This window comes from Erythrolamprus reginae, chromosome 4 (genome assembly GCF_031021105.1).
Source record: "Erythrolamprus reginae isolate rEryReg1 chromosome 4, rEryReg1.hap1, whole genome shotgun sequence".
NCBI classification, from domain to species: Eukaryota; Metazoa; Chordata; class Lepidosauria; order Squamata; family Dipsadidae; genus Erythrolamprus; species Erythrolamprus reginae.
In genome coordinates this window covers 82,398,856-82,425,019 of record NC_091953.1, presented here as the reverse complement: position 1 = coordinate 82,425,019, position 26,164 = coordinate 82,398,856, and the positions used below count along the sequence as shown (strand labels likewise).

At 42.7% G+C, this 26,164-nt stretch overlaps 1 protein-coding gene across 2 annotated transcripts in view; it reads left to right on the top strand.

Moving 5' to 3' along the window:
• Positions 1–23,664, top strand: part of TXLNG (taxilin gamma) — a 30,429-nt gene extending 6,765 nt beyond the window's left edge. For both annotated transcript variants that reach the window (XM_070750783.1, XM_070750784.1), the window contains exons 5-10: positions 3,495–3,689; positions 4,073–4,192; positions 5,972–6,046; positions 6,982–7,074; positions 18,588–18,683; positions 20,597–23,664. In XM_070750783.1, coding sequence (XP_070606884.1) covers positions 3,495–3,689; positions 4,073–4,192; positions 5,972–6,046; positions 6,982–7,074; positions 18,588–18,683; positions 20,597–20,923 — 906 coding nt within the window. In that variant the 3' untranslated portion in view covers positions 20,924–23,664. The remainder of the gene's footprint in view (positions 1–3,494; positions 3,690–4,072; positions 4,193–5,971; positions 6,047–6,981; positions 7,075–18,587; positions 18,684–20,596) is intronic.
• The last annotated feature ends 2,500 nt before the right edge of the window (positions 23,665–26,164 follow it).

Sequence of the window (26,164 nt, the reverse complement as noted above, 5' to 3'; positions counted from 1 at the left end):
ATACTCTCACAAGGCAATTAGAAAAAGCATTATATCCATGAATAAATATTTTCAATTCCTATAAAATATTCCTAAATATTTTCAGTTCCTCTTTAATTCACATTTTAAAAATTAATATTGAGATACTTTGTTCCTTTTTTTCTAGTTATTATAAATATGAAAATGGTTTAATACTAAACCATCACTTATAGAAGTTGGTACTTTCCCTGTTACTCTAGTGCTTTTTTTGGAGTTTCATTTCTGCCACTGAACTTTTCCCAAATTATATCTTATTAAAATGGTTCTCAGTTTATAACCATGAGGCCATGACTTGTTTTGTATGACTCATAAAGACATCACTGATTTATCAATCACCTTAATTATGTTCATTTAGTGTACTAAGTTAATCAAATTGTTTTATTTGCTGTGCGTTCTTGGTTAAAAATTATTTTGAAGTGAGGAAGTATTTATTTAAAAATCACAATTTTTAAAGTATAGTTAAATAAATGGACATTTTTAAACATGCTTTAAGAAAAACTCTGTAAACAACTTTTAAACTGAACCTTTGAAAAGTTTTAAAATATTGTAATATACCATTCTAAATTAGTCATGCCATAGTATCAGAGAAAGATTCTTCATTGTATTACCACTTTTATAATTTCAATGAAACTGGTGTTCTGTTCTTATCTTCTGTGGAAATTTAACTTTATAATGGATTCCACTTCACTGTTATTGAAATAATCTGATTTCTATTATGTAATAATTAGAGCATAGAATAGACCATAGAATAATATGGTTGGATTGGACTTAAGTGGTCTTCTAGTCCAAACCCTTACTAATGGTAAGAGATCTTATACTATTCTGAACTTTCTTTGGCTTGATAGGATGAATATACAAAATCATAGAAAGAATAACAAAACAGAATAGTAAGAGTTAAAAGGAAAACACAAGATCATCCAAGGGCATGGGGTGAGGTATCATCAGTTACCCAGTTGTACATCTTCACCCCATGTCCAGTCAGTGAAGCAGTGGAAGTGATGTGCCAGCACCTGGAGGCTATTGGGGTCTGGGTGGGTGTCAACAAGCTCAAACTCAACTCTGACAAGACAGAGTGGCTGTGAGTTTTGCCTCCCAAGGACAATTCCACCTGTCCATCCATTACCCTGCGGGGGAATTACTAACCCCCTCAGAGAGGTTCCGCAACTTTGGCGTCCTACTTGATCCACAGCTAACATTAGAACACCACCTTTCAGCTATGGCGAGGGTGGCGTTCGCCCAGGTTCACCTGGTGTACCAGTTGCGGCCCTATTTGGACTGGGAGTCACTGCTCACAGTCACTCATGCCTTCATCGCCTGGAGGTTCAACTACTGTAATGCTCTCTACATGGAGCTACCTTTGAAAAGTGTTCGGAAACTCCAGATCGTGCAGAATGCGGCTGCGAGAGCAATCAAGGGCTTCCCCCGATATGCCCATATTACATCAACACTCCGCAGCCTGCACTGGCTGCTGATCAGTTTCCAGTCACAATTCAAAGTGTTGGTTATGACCTATAAAGCCCTACATGGCATTGGACCAGAATACCTTCAAGACTGTCTTCTGCCACACGAATCCCAGCGACCAATTAGGTCCCACAGAGTCAGCCTTCTCTGGGTTCCGTCGACAAAACAATATCGTTTGGCAAGACCCAGGGGAAGAGCCTTCTCTTTGGCAGCCCCAGCCCTCTGGAACCAACTCCCCCTAGAGATTAGGACCGCCCCCACCCTCTTTGCCTTTCGTAAACTACTGAAAACCCACCTATGTCATCAGGCATGGGGAAATTGATTCCCCCTCAGCTGTCTCGCTTTATGTATGGTATGTTGAGTTGTGTGATGGTTCTTAATAAGGGTTTCTTAATTGTTCTGTTTTTAACATTGGATTTGTAGACTGTATTGTATTGTTTGCTGGGAGCCGCTCCGAGTCCTCGGAGAGGGGCGGCATACAAATCTAATTAATAATAATAATAATAATAATAATAATAATAATAATAATAATAATAATAATAATAATAATCCTCCAATCCAACACTCTACCCAAGCAGGAGACTCTATTTTCAGAGAAATTACTATCCAATATCTTCTTTAAAATCTCCAGTGATGGAGCACCTACAGCTTCTGGAAGCAAACCATTCCACTGGTTAATTGTTCTCACTGTCAGGAAGTTTCTCCTTAGTTCTAGGTTTCTTCTCTCCATTAATTTCCATCCATTGTCTCTTGTCCAGCCTTCAGGTGCTTTGGAAACTAGGTTGACCCCATCTTCTTTGTGGCAGCCCCTCACATTGGAACACTGCTGTCATGTGACCCCTAGTCATTTTCACTAGACACAATTACTGCAATAGTTCATCCTATGTTTTAGCTTCCAGCCCCTTAATATCTTTGTTTCTCTTCTTGGTGCTCTTTCTAGGATCTCAATATCTTTTAAAGGCATTATAAAGTGGAATGAACACTTCATGTGATTCTGATTCTATCCCTCTGTCAATGCAGCCTAGGACTGCATTGGCATTTTTTGGTGGCTCCAGCAAACTGTTAGCTCATATTTAAGTGGTTGTCCAGGATGACTAGATCCCTTTCACAATTATTACTGTCGAGCCAGATACCACCTATTCTATCCCTGTGCATTTGGTTTTTCTTGCCTAACTGTAAAACCGTATCTTTCTCACCATTGAATTTCATTTTGTTAGATAGAGTTCAGTGTTCAAGTCTGATCTTGAGCCTATCTTCTAGGGCAGGGCTGTTATTTGTGGCCCGCATGCTGGATGAGTCACGCGCTGGCCACGCCCACACCCGGTGTAGCCAAGGGAGAAAAAGTCCTAATAAGTCACCTGACTTCTCCATGACAACGTGATTTGACACCCCTGTTCTAGGCTGTTGGCTATTCCTACCAGCTTGATATCTGCAAGTTTTATGCATCCCTTACAGTTTCCTCATTTATGAAGATGTTATTAAGAGTACTGGGCCTATATGATACTGTAACAGTGATGCTGTATTATTATGTGGACTTACAACAGCTAATTTGATTAGATTCTTTTATGTTTGTGTGGTTCATATCTGTAGGACAGAGTGTACAACAAATTGACTTCTAGTTAGAAACTTGGTCCCTCATTGCCTAGCAACTGCCAGCTCTGAAAGACATGGTTCACCTTCAAGTTTCTCTGCTGATTTACATTAGAAGCAATTCTAATTTGAAAAGAAGTTAGTTATAAGCAGCTTTCTTTTCCATGTTCAAGTTCACTATATTTGTAATTTAGAAGCCTTATAAAAATGATGCCCCAGTTGCAATCATAACCTTTAATGTATTGGCTCTGAAAACCAATCAGTCTTTATTCATATTTGTCAGATGTAGTGATGAAAGAATTTTAAAAGCAATATACTTCTAATATTTTGATATGTTAAGATGAAGCTGGGTTATGGTTTTTTTGCTGTTGACCAAAATCTAACTAACAAATTTATAAGTAGATTTTAATCTCTTTGGGAAAAAGGAAGAAAATATGCAACAAGCCCGTGAAGAGGAAGAGAGACGTAAAGAAGCAACAGTACATTTCCAGATTACATTAAATGAAATTCAGGCACAGCTAGAACAGCATGGTGTACACAATGCAAAACTCCGCCAAGAAAACATTGAACTGGGGGAAAAGCTGAAGAAACTTGTGGAACAGTATGCACTTCGAGAAGAAGTAAGTAAAACATTCTAATAATATTATGCCAAAATACTCTCAATAAAACCTCAAAAATAAGGAACAGGTTTAGAGAATAAGCTTCAACTACAGAGATAGATTAGGTGAAGAATTTGCCTAACGTAATCCATTCAGCATCCATGTTTATTGAGGTTAGCTTATGCCTTCCCAAATCTGGTGCAGCATCCAAATCATTTATTATATGTTTTCCAGTTGAGCATAGTTCATTATAAATAATGAAGATTATATTAGTTAATTCAAGAAGATTCAAGAATTCACTATGATCGAAGGAGAGGGCACACAAAAGAAAACTAGCTTGTAAAACATTTACTCAACATTAAAATAATGTTTTCTAGTTTGAATGTAGTTATGTTTTTCCCTAGCACATGGATAAAGTCTTCAAGCATAAAGAACTACAACAACAACTGGTGGATGCCAAGCTTCAGCAGACTACACAGCTTATAAAAGAAGCAGAGGAAAAACATCAGAGGGAGAAAGATTTTGTAAGTGTTTTTAAGAAAGCTTAAAATGGAAGAAATATTTAGTAAATTTTTACAATATGTTTAGACTTTTTATTGATACTAGAACAAGCTGCAAATATGTCTGGTTTTTGATCGTATTGTCAGTACATTGCATTGGCATTCTTCAGTCTCAAAAGACCATGGTAGCATGCTCTGGATTCCCCAGAGCTATATCAGTAGGCTATGTAGATTATTCGATTCTTAAATTATATGCAGCACATTGTTGCAAGATAACTGTTCTGTCTCAGTGCCGAGCCCCAATAATCCCATGCACACCAATTGTCTAATTGATAAAAGGATTTAATATTTACAAAAGTCTCAAGCATAGTTCCCTCTAAGCTGAGCAGTGAGCAATCGCTCACTTAAAAATCATCATCAACTCAGAGTTTTCCAAACCTGCCCAGAAGCCGAGAGGGAAGGAGAGAGAGAGGAAGAGAGAGAAACAGATAGAAAAAAGAGAGGCAGGAAAAAGAAAGAAAAAGAATGGGTGTAAGGAAGAGAGAAAGAAAATCAAAATCTAGTTTGAAACTAGCTCAACTATTTAAGTGGCATTTTGATATTGATAGAGTTGCCCTATTATGAGCTCACTGTTATAGACACACAGTACAGTATTTTATTTTGAATTTCTCTGAGGCAAAACAGGGTGGATTTTTTATTTATTTGTTTGTTTGTTTATCATTTCTGTGCCGCCCAGTCCCGAAGGGACTGACGCTCAGACACTATACGTTTCCGCCCACCCCCCCAAAAAATTAGAGGGAACACAGGTCTCAAGTCTTGTAAGAGTCTTAAAAGAGTCTTTTCAAAGGGAGAAGCAAATCTATCAAAGTCTTATCAGTTGGCCAAAATCCCAGAGAGAAAATAAACACTGTAATAATTACCAGGTAAAGCAAAATTTCCAAAGCTTAGTTCTCAGAAATTAACTGGCAGACCAAAGCCAAGAATGTGCTCTTTTTTGAAACCCAAACTGAATTCAGTAAGCCAAATGAGAAATTTCCAAAATGAACAATGTTGTTCTCTTCAGCAAGGCGGGGCATGCCTAACCCTTAAATAGTGTGAAGACCTGACCCAATAGCCAGCATTACTACTCATGGGTCAATTTCCTCTTAGCCAATCACTAATGCCTTCTAGATGCCCCACGAACTCCGGCATCCAGAAGAGGCTCTTCCTCTTCTCCTGAGTCACTCAGCACAGGAAATGCAAAGTCATTCCCCACAGGAAGTACTGATTCACTCAACCCAGGAAGTGCGGAAGGTCCTGGTTGTTCTGACCCTAACTCTTCATCTACTTAACTGTTAATCTCAGGTGCCAGGAACCCAGGACGCCTGTACCACGCCTCCACAATCTCTGCATCCTCTGAGTCCATAACCATTTGTGCAGGATGTCGTCAGGCATGGGGGAATTGACATGTTCCTTCCCCCTAGGCTTATAAAATTTATGTATGGTATGCTAGTGTGTATGACTGGTTTTTAACTTGTGGTGTTCTTAAAATTAATTTAATATTGGATTTGTCTTGTATTGCTGTTGCTGTGAGCCGCCCCGAGTCTGCGGAGAGGGGCGGCATACAAATCTGATTAAACTGAAACTGAAACCATAACTAACTATGTATTAATACAATGTATTTTATGTATGCAGATTTATGTCTGTTGACTATTTCATTTTCCAAGCTACAGATATAATTTTACATAGGTATGTAAATATCAGAAGTATCATCTTTCTTGATATTAAGGTATTATAGACAGAAAATATTTTCTTTCTCCTCAGCTGTTAAAAGAAGCTACCGAATCTAGACACAAATGTGAACAGATGAAGCAGCAAGAAGCCCAGTTAAAACAGCAGGTAACCAATTGAAATTGTAATTAGAAGCTTAGTTATTAATGTATTAAATAAATTTTGAGAAGTTTCTTAAAATTTGAAATTATTAATTACGATTGGAAGCTTGGGAAAGGAATACAATAATTAGGCATTTCCCCCCCCCAAAGAACTAAGCCTCAGTGTCGGTCACCAGTCACCTATTGTTGCTATAGTTCGAGGCTACATTAACTGGAAATTGTTTCTGTAACCCTGAAATCTATATGGGTAATCTTACCTCCAAGGTAATTTAAGTAGTTGCAGGCCTACTCCATTTAAAATATGTATATTTACTGGCTGATTGCATAGACAAACCAGATTGAGAAGAATATTTTTATAATGAGCATAAATATACAACTTTTATACAAATATGTCACTACAATTATAATGCCTTTCAAATATATGCCAATTTGTCTTGATTGACAGGGCAATTATTTTTCACATAGTAGTGCTATTTTATTCATGCTGCTATGTAGAATTCTTTTTGGTTAAATACTATATCAGATGAATTTCCAAAAATCATGTGATAACCCACATGTTTTAAACTTGAAAGTCCACTGGATTAGTCTTTGTTCTTTTATTGTTCGGCTAAATGGCCGTACAAAATTATTCATGTCTTCATCTTTTTTGTACTTAATTCTCTTGGAGTTAAGGATGGAGATGTATTTCATAATACCAGTGTTTTGAGTGTTATTTTGATGTAATCCTATTGTAGAAACCTGTACCTCAGCTTTTATCTTTTGAAAGCTAACTAGGTCTTTAAATCAATCTAGACAATGTAAATCTTCACATAACCAAATCAGCCTTTAATTATTATTATTATTATTATTTGCTATCTTCTACATATATGTAATAAGTAATTAGTGTAATTATTTAAATCTAAATTATATATCTAAACTAGATTTCAACATTGTTACTTTTAGCTTTCTCTTTACATGGATAAATTTGAGGAATTCCAGACAACTATGGCAAAGAGTAATGAACTTTTCACAACTTTCAGACAAGAAATGGAAAAGGTATTTATTTTATTATCTATTTGCCACTAGAAAATATTCTAATGTTTATGGTTTGTCTGTGTACTAATGCAGAGGTCCCCAACCGCCGGTCCGCGGACCGGGACCGGGCCGTTGGGGTTTTCCAGCCGGTCCGCGGCGTCGGAGACCCAAAGCCCATGTGGAGGAAGACGGAGCCAAGCGGGGCCACCCGGAGACCTTTTCCCGTCTTCTTCTCCTCGCTCGCTCCCCTCATAGCCAGCAGCCCCGCTCGCGGGGGGATGCCCGTTCGTAGCTACCAGCCCGCCAAGCGTCGAGGGGGCTTCCGAGGCTGAAGGGAAGAGCCGGAATGCCCTTCCCGGGTTTAGATTGCTTGCTGTTGGGGGAAACGGAGGAGGCGGCGGCGGCGGTGGGGCGCGATCGCCTACTTTCTGGAGCGAGGAGAAAAGAACCGCCGCCTCCTCCGTTTTCCCCAACAGCAAGCAATCTAAACCCGGGAAGGGCATTCCGGCTCTTCCCTTCAGCCTCGGAAGCCCCCTCGACGCTTGGCGGGCTGGTAGCTACGAACAGGCATCCCCCCGCGAGCGGGGCTGCTGGCTGTGAGGGGAGCGAGCGAGGAGAAGAAGACGGGAAAAGGTCTCCGGGTGGCCCCGCTTGGCTCCGTCTTCCTCCACGCAGGATGGGCTTTGGGTCTCCGACGCCCTCGCCCGTTCCCTCAGGAGCGATGAGTGGGACGTCTTCTCCTCGCTCGCTCCCCTCATAACCATCCCTCCAGCGTCGAGGGGGCTTCCGAGGCTGAAGGGAAGAGCCGGAATGCCCTTCCCGGGTTTAGATTGCTTGCTGTTGGGGAAAACGGAGGAGGCGGCGGCGGCGGTGGGGCGCGATCGCCTACTTTCTGGAGCGAGGAGAAAAGAACCGCCGCCTCCTCCGTTTTCCCCAACAGCAAGCAATCTAAACCCGGGAAGGGCATTCCGGCTCTTCCCTTCAGCCTCGGAAGCCCCCTCGACGCTGGAGGGATGGTTATGAGGGGAGCGAGCGAGGAGAAGAAGACGTCCCACTCATCGCTCCTGAGGGAACGGGCGAGGGCGTCGGAGACCCAAAGCCCATCCTGCGTGGAGGAAGACGGAGCCAAGCGGGGCCACCCGGAGACCTTTTCCCGTCTTCTTCTCCTCGCTCGCTCCCCTCACAGCCAGCAGCCCCGCTCGCGGGGGGATGCCCGTTCGTAGCTACCAGCCCGCCAAGCGTCGAGGGGGCTTCCGAGGCTGAAGGGAAGAGCCGGAATGCCCTTCCCGGGTTTAGATTGCTTGCTGTTGGGGAAAACGGAGGAGGCGGCGGTTCTTTTCTCCTCGCTCCAGAAAGTAGGCGATCGCGCCCCACCGCCGCCGCCGCCTCCTCCGTTTCCCCCAACAGCAAGCAATCTAAACCCGGGAAGGGCATTCCGGCTCTTCCCTTCAGCCTCGGAAGCCCCCTCGACGCTTGGCGGGCTGGTAGCTACGAACGGGCATCCCCCCGCGAGCGGGGCTGCTGGCTGTGAGGGGAGCGAGCGAGGAGAAGAAGACGGGAAAAGGTCTCCGGGTGGCCCCGCTTGGCTCCGTCTCCCTCCACACAGGATGGGCTTTGGGTCTCCGACGCCCTCGCCCGTTCCCTCAGGAGCGATGAGTGGGACGTCTTCTTCTCCTCGCTCGCTCCCCTCATAACCATCCCTCCAGCGTCGAGGGGGCTTCTGAGGCTGAAGGGAAGCGCCGGAATGCCCTTCCCGCGTTTAGATTGCTTGCCGTTGGGGGAAACGGAGGAGGAGGCGGCGGTGGGGCGCGATCGCCAAGTTTCTGGAGCAGATAGGCTTTGAGTTTTTGGCTGGGGGGGGAGAAGTAGGACCTTCCTAAGTTCCCCCCCCAGTCAAAATCACAAAGCCAGGCAGCCCCCAGCCGCCAAAGGAGCCTCCTCATTCTCCCTGCCCTGTGGAGAAGTGTGGAGGGCTGCGTCACTAAGCTCCACCCCTCCATAACCCCACCCCCATATGACCAAAGCCCCCCCCACCGGGCCGTAGAAAACTCGTCTAACTTAAAGCCGGTCCCTGGTGCTAAAAAGGTTGGGGACCTCTGTACTAATGGATAAATAAACCTCACTTGAACGCAGTGGGGTTTACTTCAGGGAATGGCAGATATATCCAGCTGAATCTTCTCTCCTTTGAAATTATAATAATTTAATAATAATAATTTATTAGATTTGTATGCCGCCCCTCTCCGAAGACTCGGGGCGGAAATTATGTTTGCTTCCACCTTATTCAAACACTGCTTTATGCACTGTCTTGAGTTTAAACATCTCACCTGTTTTTGAGATCCTTTTCCATTCTATCACTTATTTTTTTGCATTCCTTCTCTCATTCCACTCATATACATTTCATTCCTGTTCAGTCTCCTGCATTTTCCCTAAACGTGATGGGCATTCACTTTCCTATTAAATTCACATTCATTCAGCATCCATCCATTGAAGATTTTATCACTACTTCTTTCATCACACATATTGAAGTACCTAGTTCCCATACATTATTTTTATGTCTCTCCTGATATATCTAACTCTCAATTCCATAGTTCCATAAAACCAAAAGGCAAAAATAAATCCACAATACAAGAGGATTTGCAAGGCACAATTCAAGTCACGTTGTCAATCCAAAACAAGGCAAGAATCACAAAGAGCAGAAAACACAACTAGGAAATGAACATGTTCCCAGCATCCCTTCCATCTGTCTGCTGTTGTAAATAGTCAGCTTCTGGTACAGCCCATCCAAAAAACGCCGGGGGAGGGGGGGGGGCAATGCTTTCTCCTCATGAGTAATATGTCTGACCTTCTCTCCTCCTGCCTTTGCTCTCTGCCCTACCTGTTCTTGAATCAGTGCAAAAGGAAGTTCTTCCTCATCACTGACCTGCTGCAGTTGCATGTTCTCCGTGCTAAAGGAGCGGGTCCAGCAGTCACGTGGGTTGCTCATGTCCAATCCGGTGGAACTGAGCCTTGTATTAAAAAAGCCTGCTGGATCCGCCCCTTCCCAGAATTCGCTCAGTTCTCGTATCCATCGGTACGGTGAAAGGCTCGTTCAACCATAACACCTTCCCTTTGATTCCTTCTACATAGAACAGTAAGAATTTTTTTCTGTTATTTGACTTGCTTATTCTATTGCCAGCCGTAACCGGTTAGGCTTCCCTTAGGGGAGAAGTCTGCAGCCCGGCCCCCCGCGGCTTTTCCTTCGCCGCTAGCCGGCTGCTGCTGCCGAATTGGATTTTCTCCTTAATCCTCTCGGCCTGGAGGTTTGTTAAGCAAGCGGTGTGTTTTATTTAGAGGGCATTTACCTCCTGCGGTGTGAGACGTTTTCAAGTTTCCCTTGTCAGTCTCCTGGACTTTATTAATCGCTTCTCTTAGACTAACGGAGCGGTTTATTTTTGGCGCGAAGGCCTTCGCGTCCCCTTAATTGCGCACTTTCGTTTTTGGCCTTCTGCCATCCGTTTAGTGCCTTCAGTCCACCGCTTGGATCCTGGAGTGGGCTTTGAGTCTCTCAGGCTAAATTCTCCACCGGCTACGCCTCTAACCAGTGTGCCTTGGTTGATTAATTAACTTTAGGGAGGCCAGCCACGCTGCATTTGAGGACACGAACTCTGGTCTCGCCCAGATTGTCCTTAAGTCGCAGCAGCTCCTAGGCCTAGGAGCAGGATCCCATTCCTCTTGGGAAAACTTTTAAAGGTACTTCTCCCCCCTAAGTTCTTTTGGCTCAAGTCTGGTTTTCTGGTAATTTCAGACTATGGCTTCTTTTCCCAAGAGAGGCACAACTAAAGGTCCCAGAGAGGCTAGGCCTACAGGTGAAGAGATTACTAGCATTCCCCAGGCCTCTGCTTCCTCTTCTTCTAGAGCCCACCATGTGGCCAAGTCCACCAGGGCTGAAAAGAGAAGGGACCTAGCCCTCCAAAAAATTCATGATAGATCAGCTAAACGCTTAAAAGTGCAGGCCCAAGTGCACATTAACCCTGACCCCTCAGAGGCCTCTATCTTACCTCCTCCTGGGTCCACTGTATTATCTCTGGATGAGCCAAACCTAAACATACCCCAACCTAACCTATGGGGCTTAGGTCCAGAGGAACCAGATATAATAGAAGATTCCTCCCAGCCAGAAACCTCTCAGGTTCCCAAGGACTCTTCTAACATTTCTGCTGATATTTCTTCCCTACCACCAGAATTTCAATCTATTTTTTCTGTCTTATCCAAGGCCATTGATGCTAAGCTCTCAGCCATCAATGTGCCATCTGTGTCTCATCCACCTCTGCGACCTCCCCGCCCCCATGGTTCTCCCTCAACCTTTAGAGCTCCAATGAATGAGGTTTCAGACTCTTCCCAGGACAAAGATGAGGATTTATTTATTTATTTATTTATTTATTTATTTATTTAGATTTGTATGCCGCCCCTCTCCGCAGACTCGGGGCGGCTCACAGCATAACATAACAGTTTGTAACAAATCCAAATATAATTTAAAACATTTAAAAGAACCCCATTTTGTTAACAAGCATACACTCAAACATCCCATACATAAAATGTGCATGCCCGGGGGAGGTGTTTCAGTTCCCCCATGCCTGACGACAGAGGTGGGTTTTAAGAAGTTTACGGAAGGCAGGGAGAGTAGGGGCAGTTCTAATCTCTGGGGGGAGTTGGTTCCAGAGAGTCGGGGCCGCCACAGAGAAGGCTCTTCCCCTGGGGCCCGCCAACCGACATTGTTTAGTTGACGGGACCCGGAGAAGGCCCACTCTGTGGGACCTAATTGGTCGCTGGGATTCGTGCGGTAGAAGGCGGTCTCGGAGATATTCTGGATGAATATCCAGAAGAGGAGGAAGACCCCTTTCAGGGTCTCTCAGAAGACGAAGAATCCCAAGTCAAGACCCCTACTCCAGCTACTATTTTTCCTTCTCAACTTTTCAAATCTCTCCTTCTCAAGGCAAGAGTATCCACAGGTTTAGCTGGCCAGGAGAAGCAGACTACCTCCTCCACTGACCCCCCGGAGGAAAATTTACCATACTTCACAGAACAGCAGGAAGATAATGAGGTAATTCCTATGCCAAAATTGTTTAAGGATGCCTTACTTAAGCAGTGGGATCATCCAGCCTCTGGCCTTAACCCCACTACCAAAGACAAGAAATTGCACAAGCTCTCTCCTTCATACGAAGAGCTTCTATCATGCCCTAAACCTGATGAACCTGTCAAAACCCTCCACTCTGCTGCAGCCATGCCTGGTGAGGCAGAGGAGGTGCTTCGCCCAGAAGATAAGCGACTTGAGCAAATGCTCAAGAGAGGATTCACCGCTGACTCCTGGGCAATAAAGAGTGCCGCAGCTGCATCTTTTTTCTCCAGAGCTATGCTTCTATGGCTTCGTCAACTTCAACAGCATCTTCCTCCCGATGATCTGAGGGGTCAACAGGACTTTAACAAGGTTTTTGCTGCCGCCCAATACGTGGCAGATGCTACACTTCAATCCTCCAGATTTGCAGCCAGGTCTATAGCGGCCTCCACAACGGCCAGAAGACTTCTATGGCTTCGCCCTTGGCAGGCAGGAGTACGACAAAAGTGGCAACTAGCCATGGGGCCATTAAAACGCGATCTCCTCTTCGGAGATCTTCTGGACCCCCTGCTCACTGAGACCACAGACAAGAAGAAGGTTTTGGGTCCCACCATCAAGAAGGCCACCAAAACGCAGCCTTTTCGTCGCCCAGGGCGTCAACAGGAACAGGGGTCTACCTTTCAAAGACAACCAGGTCAGTATTCCCCTCGTTTTCGTTCCCAAACTAGAAACTCCAGGGGTAGAGGCTTCCGTTACCAAAGAGGAGCCTCTTCCATTAGGGCTTCAAAGAAACCTAGATGGTAATTCCCCTTCTTGTCCAATAGGCGGCCGCCTAGTCCATTTCTCCTCCGCATGGCGCCGCTCCTCCAAGGACCCCTGGGTTATTGACACTGTAGAAAGGGGCCTCCGTTTAGAGTTTATTTCCTTTCCCCCTAAACGTTTCATTTCCTGCCCTTCCCCCAGGTCTTCCTCATCCCGTCTCTGGATGGAGGAAGCTATTTCTCATTTATTATCTATCAAAGCCATTCAATCAGTCCCTCCCGACCAAAAAGGCCGGGGCTTCTATTCCATCCTTTTTATGGTCCCTAAGACTTCTGGAGGCTGGAGAGCCATTCTAGATCTTAAAAAATTGAACCTATTCATCAAATATAGAAAATTCAAGATGCACTCCTTGTCATCCATTTTAGCCTCTCTTCATCCAGGGGACTTCATGGTCTCCTTGGATCTCACAGAAGCCTATCTCCATATCCCCATTGCCAAACACCACAGAAGATATTTACGTTTTGCCTTCCAGGGCAGACATTTTCAGTATAGAGCTATGCCCTTTGGGCTCTCCTCGGCCCCAAGAGTCTTTACCAAGCTCTTGGGAGCCCTGGCGGCTCACATCCGGGCCACGCCCATTCATATTTTATGTTATTTAGATGACATTTTAATTCATGGGAATTCTAGAGATAGAGTTGCCGCAGATCTTTCTGTCACCATGTCAGTTCTACAGAACCATGGTTTCTCCATAAACTTCGATAAAAGCCACCTTCGACCATCCACTTCCATTCTACATCTGGGATCCATCATTAATGCTGAGATATCCCAGGTATTTCTCTCCCCTGAGAGGAAACAGAGTATAGAAGATCTGATTTCACGTGTTTTGTCCCAACAATCAGTTTCCATAGTCACCCTATCTTCCCTACTGGGAAAGATGGTATCATGCATTGGCATTATTCCCTGGGCTCGTCTCCACGCCAGGGAACTACAGTGGCTTCTGTTACCTTTCCAGAGATCGGGGCGCAGCAACTCGACACGTCGTGTCGCCATCCCACCGGCAGTTCGCAGATCTCTCAAATGGTGGATCTCTCCAGCCATGGACAAAGGTTCCCCCTTCAGGTGCCCAGACCAGTTTGTTGTCACCACAGATGCCAGTCTACTGGGTTGGGGAGCCCATGCACAAGGATTGATAGCCCAGGGCACTTGGTCACCGGAGGAAGCCTCCAGGCCCATCAACTGGCTGGAGTTAAGAGCCGTTTCCCTAGCCTTAAAACAATTCATTCCTCACATCACCAACCAACATGTTCTGATTCTGACCGACAACATAGCCACCAAAAGCCATATTTGCAGACAGGGAGGCACGAGATCCAAGGCTCTCATGAGGGAGGCCCTAAAGTTAGGCCTTTGGGCGGAGAAACATCTCCAGTTGCTCCTAGCCGATCACATCTCGGGAAGCCTCAATGTCCAAGCGGACTGGCTCTCACGAGCGACTATAGATCCAGGAGAGTGGAATCTTCATCAGACACTGTTCCACCAAATCTGCCTCAGGTTCGGCTTTCCAGTACTGGATCTGTTTGCGACCGAAACCAATGCCCAGCTCCCTCGCTTCATCTCCAGGTTTCCAGCCCCGGGAGCGGAGGCAGTCAATGCTCTCAGGAGCCCCTGGCCTCCAGGCCTCCTTTATGCTTTCCCTCCAATTCCAATCTTACCGGAGGTGATCCACAAGATCATCCTAGAAAGAGCTCGAGTGATCTTGATCGCCCCCCACTGGCCTCGCCGGCCCTGGTTCGCGGACCTTCAAAAACTGTCCGTTCAGGACCCTTGGCGATTCCCCGTTTCGGAGGATATGTTACGGCAGGGGGCCTCATTCCATCCAGACCCGGAGTGGTTCCACCTCACCGCCTGGCTATTATCCGGAGAGACTTAGACCTGCGAGGGTACGACCCGGATACAATGGAAATTATCCTGAAGGCCAGAAGAGGATCTACCAATAGGATATATGACCATACTTGGTCCAAATTTCATCAGTGGTGCTCGCAGGAGGGTTTATCCCCCCTGTGTCTTCCCATCCACAGGATAATTGCCTTTCTCATGAAAGGTTTCCATCAAGGCCTCTCTACCAGCACTATCCGTCGGCACTTAGCAGCCATTTCTACGGTCTTGGCAGGACCTCGCAGACAGCCGCTCCGTTCCTTTCCGGAAATCCAAGAATTCCTCAAAGGTATGGCCAACCTCAGACCTTCTAAAGTCCACAGATACCCTTCCTGGGACTTGCCACGGGTTCTCCACTCCCTTACTCAGGCACCATATGAACCCCTGAAATCAGCGTCTCTCAGGTACCTATCCTTCAAGGTAGCATTCCTGGTGGCGATTACATCCGCCCGACGCATCTCTGAGTTGGCTGCTCTCTCAATCAGACAGGACCTCTGCCAGTTCCATCAGGACAAAGTGGTCCTACGCCTGGACCCCACCTTCCTACCCAAGGTCAGTTCCATGTTCCACAGATCCCAGGATATCGTCTTACCTTCCTTCTGTTCCCAACGGGACCATCCCCTGGCTATTAGATGGCACACTCTGGACTTGTCTAGAGCGCTGAAAATTTACATTCAGCGCACAGGCCACATTCGGAGATCTGAAGCACTCTTCGTGGCCTATCACCCCAGATCCATGGGCTCCAGAGTGTCTTCAACAGTGATAGGCCGTTGGATCAGGGGAACCATTTCTAAAGCCTATGAGTCAGCCTCTCTCTCCATTCCAAAGAGTATTACAGCGCACTCTACCAGAAGTGCTGCCACTTCAGCGGCGTGGGCGACTCAAGCCCCGTTGGAAGAAGTGTGTAAAGCAGCCACTTGGGCCTCGCCTAATTCCTTCATCAGGCACTATAAAATCGATACATATGCCTCAGCGGATGCGGCCTTCGGTAGAAGGGTTCTCCAATCCGTTATTTCTCACAATGACAACTTGAACCCTCCCTAGGGACCTATCTATTGGGTATGTCCCACGTGACTGCTGGACCCGCTCCTTTAGCACGGAGAATAGGCGTTGATCGCTTACCTGAACGCCTCTTCTCGTGCGGTGAGCGGGTACAGCAGTCACTTCCCTCCCTTATGTGTTTTTCTCTTCTTAACTTCTATAACCTAACCTTATTCTAACTCACGAGAGTTGAACATACTTGAGCCTTTCACATCTGAGCCTAAGTCTACGGATTCGCGAATTCTGGGAAGGGGCGGATCCAGCAGGCTTTTTTAATACAAGGCTCAGTTCCACCGGATTGGACATGAGCAACCCACGTGACTGCTGTACCCGCTCACCGCACGAGAAGAGGCGTTCAGGTAAGCGATCAACGCCTATTTTCTCCACCTGAAGCCTCAGGGCTATCCTGCTGCAACTGCGCTTGATCCAAATCCCTGTCAAATATTTACTGACCCCTTGCATCCTGGAGATAAACTGTTTCAACTCCTACCCTCAAAAAGTCGCTACAGGGTACTGCACACCAAGACACAAGAACAGTTTTTTCCAGAACACTCACCATTCTCCTAAACCTATTCCCTCAGCACTGTCAAACCTTTTACTAAGTCTGCACTTCTATTTCTACTAGTTTTTTCTCATCATTCCTATCACCCATTTTCTCCCACTTAGGACTGTATGACTGTAACTTGTTGCTTCTATCATAAGATTTTTATTAATATTGATTGTTTCTTCATTGCTTATTTGACCCCTATGACAATCATTAAGTGTTGTACCACATGATTCTTGACAAATCTATATATTCTTTTATGTATACTGAGAGCATATGCACCAAGACAAATTCCTTGTGTGTCCAATCACATTTGGCCAATAAAGAATTCTATTCCATTCTATTCTAAAAAATGGCTGCCATTAACCAACTCACCTCTAGATGTGCTGGAACTGCTTCATCTTCCTCCAAACTGACATCTGGCGAGACATCTAAAGAAACCACCGGTGGGGTCATCACAGCTATTTTTAATTATTTAGATAAATATTCATTTCTTGCAACAGACAGCGTTCTACCCACCACCATTCTATCTAAATTGTGCATCATATTTTCATTCTCATTTTTAGTTATATACGTGTGTGTGTATGTATATACCGTATATACTCGAGTATAAGCCGAGTTTTTTAGCCCAAAAAATGGGCTGAAAAACACAGCCTCGGCTTATACTCGGGTCATTGACAAAGTCACCACACGAGGGCGCCATTGCTTGAGCCAGAGCGAGGAGGCACCAGGTTTTGTCCCCTCTGGCACGCCATAGTTCCTCTCCCTGCCTCAAGCAAATGAGGCAGCCATTTGCTCCAACCGAGAGAGGGAAAAAGCAATGGTGAGTAACTATTCTTTGCTCTATCTGCATTACCCTTAGTCGGATTAAAAAGGCCCCCTGCTGTCAGATTCTCCTCCCCCTCCTTTGAAAGGATTTAAACTGTTTAAAAAATGGTATTTTTCTATCTGTCTGTCTGTCTATCTATCTATCTTTCTATCTATATCTATCTGTCTATCTATCTATCATCTATCTATCTATCTGTATCTATTTCTATCTATCTATTTTTCTATCTTTCTATCTATCTATTTTTCTATCTATCTATTTTTCTTTCTATCTATCTATCTATCTATCTATCTGTATCTATTTCTATCTATCTATCTATTTTTCTATCTGTCTGTGTGTCTGTCTATCTGTCTATCTTTCTATCTATATCTATCTATCTGTATCTATTTCTATCTATCTATCTATCTATCTATTTTTCTGTCTGTCTGTCTATCTGTCTATCTATCTTTCTATCTATCTATCTATCTATCTATCTATCTATCTGGTTTTCTATGCTGATAACCTCACAGCAGCTAATGCTGAAGCTCTTCTTTGGATACACTTATTTATTTGTTTGTTTGTTTGTTTATTTATTTAATTGGATTTGTATGCAATCCCTCTCCAAGGACTCAGGGTGGCTCACAGCATATATAAAAACAGAACAATAATGTAAATCCAATTAATGATGAGAAGGAATCCAGTTTTGAAGGATTTTAACTGTTAGGTTTTAGCTTTGTTCCTGATCGAGCTACTTTTTTTACTTTTTAATTTATTGTTAATATTGTTAATTTGTTTACCCTCTTTTAAATTTACAGAGCTAGTTTACTGGTTTTCTTTAAAATAAATATTCTAAAACATGTCTCAATTAATGTAATTTTATTGTTTTCCATTTTTATAAGTTACCAGTAGCCACTGCATTTTCTAACCTCGGCTTATACTCGGGTCAATACGTTTTCCCAGTTTTTGTGGCAAAAATTGGTGCCTCGGCTTATACTCGGGTCGGCTTATACTCGAGTATATACGGTATATATACAAAATCATCTACATGCTGGTTTTTTGCCATTTAAGTGTAACTTGCAATCATTCACCCAGTGATCACAATCTTTAATTAATTTTCTCAGTCTAATTTTATTTGCGATAATTTGCCAATTTTATCAGACGATTGTCTTAACATTTGCTTGAAATTATCTGGGTTCTCAGACCATTTATTTTTGCTTGTAAAATGATTGTATTTGAATCTTGTGAAAGAAATGCAACTACTCTTTTTAAAATAAAAATGAGATTTAATTTCAAGAGGCAAAGAGTAGATTAAAATGTTCATTTCTAGCAATTTGTTAAAAATTAGTATTAATTTATTTCAGATGACCAAAAAAATAAAAAAACTGGAAAAAGAAATAGTAGTGTGGCGTACTAAATGGGAAAATAACAACAAGGCTCTCTTGCAAATGGCTGAAGAAGTGAGTATTAGTTTTCATTCTTAAAAATCAAAATGCTACTTTTAGTTCTTATTATATATTCTGAACTACCATTGTTCTCCAAAAAGAAGGTCAGGACTTATTTATTTTTGACGCTCCCCCCCCCCCCCAAAAAAAACCCCAGTTAGGCCTTTTTTTCAGAGGGTTCTATTTATTGACTCACCTCGCAGCAGTGGCAATGACAGCCCCGGCTAGCAGGAACCTGCTGCTAGTCCACTATGTCTGCAGCTGCTTGCCACCACTCACATGTATTGCTCCAGCTTCCATTTCACTTTCAAAGGCATCTGCAGCCAATAGTGGAGCTCTATTATCAGCTGCAGATGCCTTCCAGTAGGTATCTGAAGGCAAAACAGAGACCAGGGCTATGTATGCGAGTGGCGGCAAGCGGCTGCAGAAGGCGGAAAGGCAGGTGTCAGGGTGTGCGACACCTGGTAAGTAGGGCAACTCCATCCCCATCCTAGTTTATTTTTTTTACCTATGTACTTTGCCCCTCCACCTGCACCCCAGGGTGGGTGGGGTCTTAATTAGGGCTAATTTTGTGGGTGGGGCTTAATTTGATTGTATGCTGTCAAAAATGTGATAGGGCTTCTTTTCAAGGTGGATCGTCTTTTTGGAAAAACACAGTACATAAAACTCAAAGGTTACTCAACTATCAAGCAGTATTTCAAAGAATACAGTGGTACCTCGGTTCTCGACCACAATCCGTTCCAGAAGTGTGGTCGAGAACCGATTTGGTCGAGAACCGAATTAATTCATCCCATAGGAAATAATGGAAATGGATTTAATTGGTTTCCAGCCCATTGACTTGCTGGGAACCAATTAAATCTACAGTATTTCCTCTATTTCCTATGGGATAAAGATCTGAGGGGACGGGGTGAGAGAGAATACGCCCCTCCTGGCCACCCTCTTAACAGCCTCCCAGTCTCTACCTTGTAACTGCTCCAAGCTACAGGAAGGGTAGGGCTGGCTGCAATACCGGCAGCTTCGGGGGGCACCTTTCCACAGCGGTTCAGTTTGCTACCTCCAGGCAGCTGCACCAACTTTTTCTTTCCCGGTTCCGGTGGCTTCCCTTCGAGAAGCAGCAGCAGCATCAGGAACGTCACGTGATGAAGGGGAGCCGCCGGAGCCGGGAAAGAAAAAGTTGGTGCAGCTGCCTGGAGGTAACGAACAGAACCGCTGTGGAAAGGAGCCCCCCGAAGCTGCCGGTATTGCAGCCAGCCCTACCCTTCCTGCAGCTTGGAGCAGTTACAAGGTAGAGACTGGGAGGCTGTTAAGAGGGCGGCCAGGAGGGGCGTGTCGGGATTCCGACTCCCATTCTCTCTCATCCCATCCTCTCAGATCTTACATTTCGGATAGTAAACAAAATTTTCTGTTCAGCCGAAGCATATTTTTGCAGAAAATTTTGTTCGGTATTCGAAATGTACGAAAACCAAAGCGTTCGAGAACCGAGGTACCACTGTATATGTGATTTACAGGATTTGCTTACATTTTAAACTAAAATTTGGCTAATGCTGTGTTGCATAAAAAGATGTTGCCATCTTCATAATAAAGATGTATTTGGTTTGTATATGAATGTTTTGAATCATCAGGAAAAACAGGAAGTGTTTTTGTTTGTACAAAATAAATTGTATATCACTTTTATTTAAACCATCTAGTGAGTGGGGGTTCAATAGACTATTCAGATTAGAGAAGAAGAATTTTTCATGTGAAAATAGAATTTGAATACACCAAGAAAATGGAATTGAAATTGTTGGCTCCTTACATTACATATTCTGAAGCCAGTAAAAAGAATGACCATAAAAAGATCTTGAGTTTTCTCATTGGCTGTTTTAACAGTTTTGAAATACATTGTATAAGATTCATATGAATTCTCTATGTTATTTTGTTTATTACAGAAGACAATTAAGGACAAAGAATACAAAGGCTTCCAAATAAAACTGGAACGTTTGGAAAAGCTATGTAGAGCTCTTCAAACAGAAAGAAATGAGTTAAACGAGAAGGTGGAAATTCTTAAAGAACAGGTTTCTTCAAGAGAAACAAATGTGGATCTAGCTGTACCTGTATTGCAATCATGCACGCTCAACTCTCATGAGAAGCTGGGGATTTCTTTTAATAAAGAGCAAGAAGGAATCCAACCAGATATCGAAACAAGAGTGGCTAATGAAGGCTATGAAAAAACTGTCAGTTTGGTTTCCATTCCTACTACAGATTTTGTTGACTAAAATGTAAACACTGTATTAAGAGATATATTTTGTGTATAACTTTAACTGGTGGTGGTAACTATTAGTTTTGTGGTGAAAATTTTCTTACTTTTTCTACCATATCTGTATTTTCTTAGAACAGAACAGAATTTGCCTGGTACAGGAAGCTGCATAGCAGCTATTGAATAGCTTATCTATAAAAGAATCCACAACTATATTGCACATTTGCATTTTTTTTTTTTTTTACAAAAGAAACCCATTAAGAATGCATGCAGTGTTTTTCTTCTTATCCATTAAGACATTACGATATCATCCAAGACCCACAAACAGTTTTGTCATCATGTTAAGGGAACAAATTTGATCAGTGTTTGAGCTTAAATCTGTGTAGTAAATTAAAATTTAAAGCTGAGGTGAGATTACCAAGCAGTCCAGTAAAATACAATTTGGTGTGTGATTGGCCATACTGATATGAAAAGGCTGAAAAATCTTACAGGGTTTAGTATAGCTGCCAACTGGAAAAACAGGGTGAACAATTCATATTTCTCAGGATTGTCTGATATTAGTATAAATTAAATAACTGTTGCCCTTTCTGTTATACTGAAGGAATTAAGGCAGGAACTATTGATAATTTCTCTAAGTAGCCACTAACCTAAATCTGGATGTATTTTGAATGCACTACTGTTGTCGCAATGATTTTTAAAAAATGAGCTATAATGTAATAACTGTTGTCATAGTTGCAGCTTGTTAAATGCAACAAGATTTTGGTTAGTGGTTGCTAGATTAAGATATATAATCTATGGGGGCAGGGTTTTCTGGGAATTCTTTCATTCAGTTTGATGCCTACTTAGTGTGAAATAGTGAAAATTTATAAATGCATCATCACTTAAGAATGATTGAAATGAACCACACTCAGTACAGGAAAATCCTAAAGTGTATATTTCACAGGATACACATTCTTATAAAAACTGGTCTGTCCATGATAAAAGTGCATAAATTAATTTATCTAATCCAAAATACAGGAAAACATTCTAGTCTCAACCATTACTTTGTAAAATGGAAAGTCTTAGTAGACAAAACATATACATAAACAGAAGTGCCTTCTGATATCTGTTATTTCGAATTTGGCACTTCGGTATTTATGTTGCTAATAAATGCACAGCATGCAAGACTCCACATTTTTTTGTACTGTGGTTAGAATTATGAATGTAGGTCAGTTGCAAAAATTTAGGTATCTCCCATAATCTGATTTATTATCCTTTAAGAAAAAAAAGGGACCAAAAGAGTGCTGCTAGGTTACAAGCTGCTGTTAACTCTACCTACATATATCAGCTTTCTATTTGTTCTGTTTGGAGAAATGTAAAAAATACCAAATTCTGGTACCTAGTTTGAATTCACTTTCTTGTAGCTTTTCTTATTTAAGCACATTAGTGATAAATTTTCCCTTTATCTGCCTGTATACTCTTACAATTTAGTTGCAAATTATTTGAATTTAAGACTTTACTGATGTACATTACCCTTTTTACCTATAGAGTATCCCAATTGAAACAAAGATTGAAGAAAACCTTTGGGATATTTGTACCTTTGAGTAAAATAAGATTGACATTAATAGTAGACTTGAAAAGTCCTGAATTGGAAATTGCCAACTTGTATTTTGTTTCTTAAAATGTGTTTGCATTTTCTTTTGAACGAATTCCAAGTTCTGTAAAGTAAGCAGTTGACGTATATTGGAAAATACAACGTAGTCATAAACATAAGAGACACTAGAGAAGCTTTCATCAAACAAATCTACAGCTAAAAGTGCAAACCTTTGATCATATAGAACAGTGCAAAACAGTTGAGAAATTGGATAGTGGAACAAATGCATGTTGAAAGTAAAAACTGCTAAGATAGGTACTATATTTTGATTAGTTTTACATATGTCTACAATTGACCTAATTATAAGCAAGAATAGGGTTTTTTTAAAAAAAACCAGTTGTAAATTATAGATGCATAAAATGAAGCTATTGACAATATGACTTCTTTTCAAAAAAACTTGCTTATGCATTTTTTCTTCAACTTTCTTTAGTCTATATGAGGGTTTTGTTTAAAGTCTCAGGACATTCCATGCATTGAACAATAGAGGGCTAGTACAGGACAAGCTCATTACTTGTCTCTTGCCATACAGTGGTACACTGCACTGCCATTTTTCTGCTGATTTGTTCAATGTACCTTAGTTGTACAACTCATGCTTATTATAGGCAGCTAGCTGTGTGTAAATTGATAATCATGTGCTTATAAACACAGAAAAGCTATTGTTTATACGTCAACTACTTTATACCTGCAGTTGATTTGCATCCAGTGTGTTCAGTATAGGGGGTGCACAATTTTTACTGTTGTGTAACTTGGGCTTCAGATACTTAGTAAATAGCTAAGCCCTAGAATTATTTGGAATATAAGTATATACATGCACATTTTAGGGCTGTATCTTTCTATTCCATTTTTTTTCTTACACCTGGTTTTGTTGCAGTTCAATTCTCAGGTGTTACAGAAAATCTACCTCTTCAGACCATAGATGGAAATAACTGTGAAAAGTGATGCAGAACTTTAGTTTGTGCTGAACGCTGCTTTATTATTGCAACCCATACCCATGGAAAAATGCTGACTAAATAGGCACTCTTGGTTTTTGCTTTTCAGGAACATTTTGTAGAAATTTTTCACTAATGTGAAACTGAAATTTTATCTACTTCGTTCTGTGTAGATCAAGTAAATATGTGTGCTTAATATATTAGACTCTGTCTTTTATTCTAAATTAAGGTTGGCTTTGTTTTACTCAATATTGAATTTATCCAGATGTGTGATCATATTGCTTGAGTTAAAATGCCTTAATTTGTAGGGACCTTTGCATAGGTTCGCCTGGTGCACCAATTGCAACCCTACTTGGATCAGGGGGCTCTTCTTCACACAGTCACTCATGCCTTTATCACCTCACTGTTAGAGTATTGCAATGTGCTCTACATGGATCTATCCCTGAAAAGCGTTCAGACTTGAACAGAATGCAACCCAAGTACACCCACATCAGACCAACTCTCCGCAAGCTGCACTGCCTCCCAATCATTCTCTGGATGCAATTCACCTATAAAGCTCTATATGGCTTAGGGCCAGACTATTTATTTATTTATTTATTGGATTTGTATGCTGCCCCTCTCCGGCATACATATTTGGGACCACCTTCTACCACATAGCTTTCAGCGACCAATAAGGGCCCATAGAGTTGGCTTTCTCCAGGTCCTGTCAGGCAAACAAATTTCAGCTGGTGGAGCCACAGGGAAGGGCCTTCTCTGTAGCAGCTCCGGCTCTCTGGAACGAGCTACCTCTGGAGATCCATACCGTCCCCACCCTGGACTTCCAGAAAGCTGTAAAGACCTGGTTTTTCCAGCAGTTCTGGAGCCATTGGCCGAATGAAGTACCATGTAGATCTGGCCATAAGAGATTTTGAGAGACGTATGGTTTTATTAGGGGTTTTTAAATTATTGCTAAATTGTTCCTTTTAAATGTTGGTTCTCTGTTGCAAGCCGCCCAGAGTCCTTGGGGAGTTGGGTGGCATATAAATTAAGTTAATAAAAATATATTTTTTTAAATGCTACTGATACGAACATCTATGCAAAGATGTATATAGCAGAATATCTTGTTTAGCTTAATAGGCTTCACTTTCAATATTAATCTAAGATTCTAGATCAGGTGCAGTGAAGAGGAAAATGAATTTCCAATGGTTAATTTATGTCTTGTATAAATGTGAGACAAAAGCAAACAAATTCATTTAAAATCATTAATTTTTCAGTGTAGTTTTTCATGGTTTTAACATTTCTAAGGAATATAAATTTATCTTTTGAAATATTTATAATTGTAAAAATGAATCTGCCCCTATTCCTTTCCATGAAAGTTTTTTATATACAACAGAAACAAATGTAGGATAAAAAGACAGATTCTGAAACAAAACATTGTTTTGCCACTCATGCCTTGTCTGGATTATGATTTTGTTTTATCTTTCTCACTCATGGTAAAAGTGGAAAGAAAACTAAACATGTAAGCTGCACCACATGGGCTTAGTACAGTGGAACCCCGACATAAGAGCTGCTCGACTTAAGAGCTACTCGAGATAAGAGCTGGGAGAGGAGAGATATTTTTTTATTTTATTTTATTTATTACTTGGATTTGTATGCCGCCCCTCTCCGCGATACGAGCCGAGAAGAGCCGGGCTGGCTTACTTTCCTTCCTTCCCGCGCTGATGCAGAGCCACTCGAACAAAGCGTCGCGCCCCTCTGATGCTTTCAGCGGCTTCCGAAGCGACGCTGGGCTCTTTTGCCGCCAAAAGCGTCAGGGGGGCGTGACGCTTTGTTCGAGTGGCTCTGCATCAGCGCGGGAAGGAAGGAAAGTAAGCCAGCCCGGCTCTTCTCGGCTTGTATCCCGGCACTTGGTGAGTGGAGAGGCGGTCGCCTCCCCTGCCGCCCCACTCTGGGGGTCCTTGTCTTCTGCTGGGGGTGGGGGGATCCGAACGCTGTTTTGAATTTCACATTCCGAGTGGCCCAAACGCCAAAGGCGAACTTCCGCACCTCAGGAGTTAGCTCGCAAATGGCGCGGCTGTTTTAAAACATCGCTGCCGGCCTGGGGGGGGGAAGGAGAGGGGGGAGAGAAAGAGAGAGGGAGAGAGAGAAAGAGAGAGGGAAAGGGGGGAGAGGGGGGAGAGAAAGAGAGGGATAGAGAGAGAGAGAGTGAGAGATGCTCAGTGAGCCTTTCTTTGAAGTTGCCTTTCTTTCTTTCTTTCTTTCTCTCTTTTTCTCTCTTGCTCTCTTGCTCTTTTATTCTTTTTTCTTTCTCTTTCTTTCTTTCTCTCTTTCTCTTGCTTTCTTTCTTTCTCTTGCTTTCTCTCCTTCCTTCCCTCCTTCCATTTCTTTCATTCTCCCTCTCTATTTTTATTTCTCTTTCATTTTCTTTCTTTCTCTCTTGCTTGCTTTCTTTCTTGCTCTTTTTCTTTCTCTCTTTTACCTTCCCTTCCTCTATTTCTTGCTTTCTTTTTCCTTCCTCCCTTCTTTCCTCCCTCTACAGCAGGGGTAGGGAACATTGGCTCTTCTATGACTTGTGGACTTCAACTCCCAGAATTCCTGAGCCAATCATGCTAGCTCAGGAATTCTGGGAGTTGAAGTCCACAAGTCACAGAAGAGCCAACGTTCCCTACCCCTGCTCTACAGGATTGGGTGGCAGTAAAGTTACTCTCCCCTTTCATAA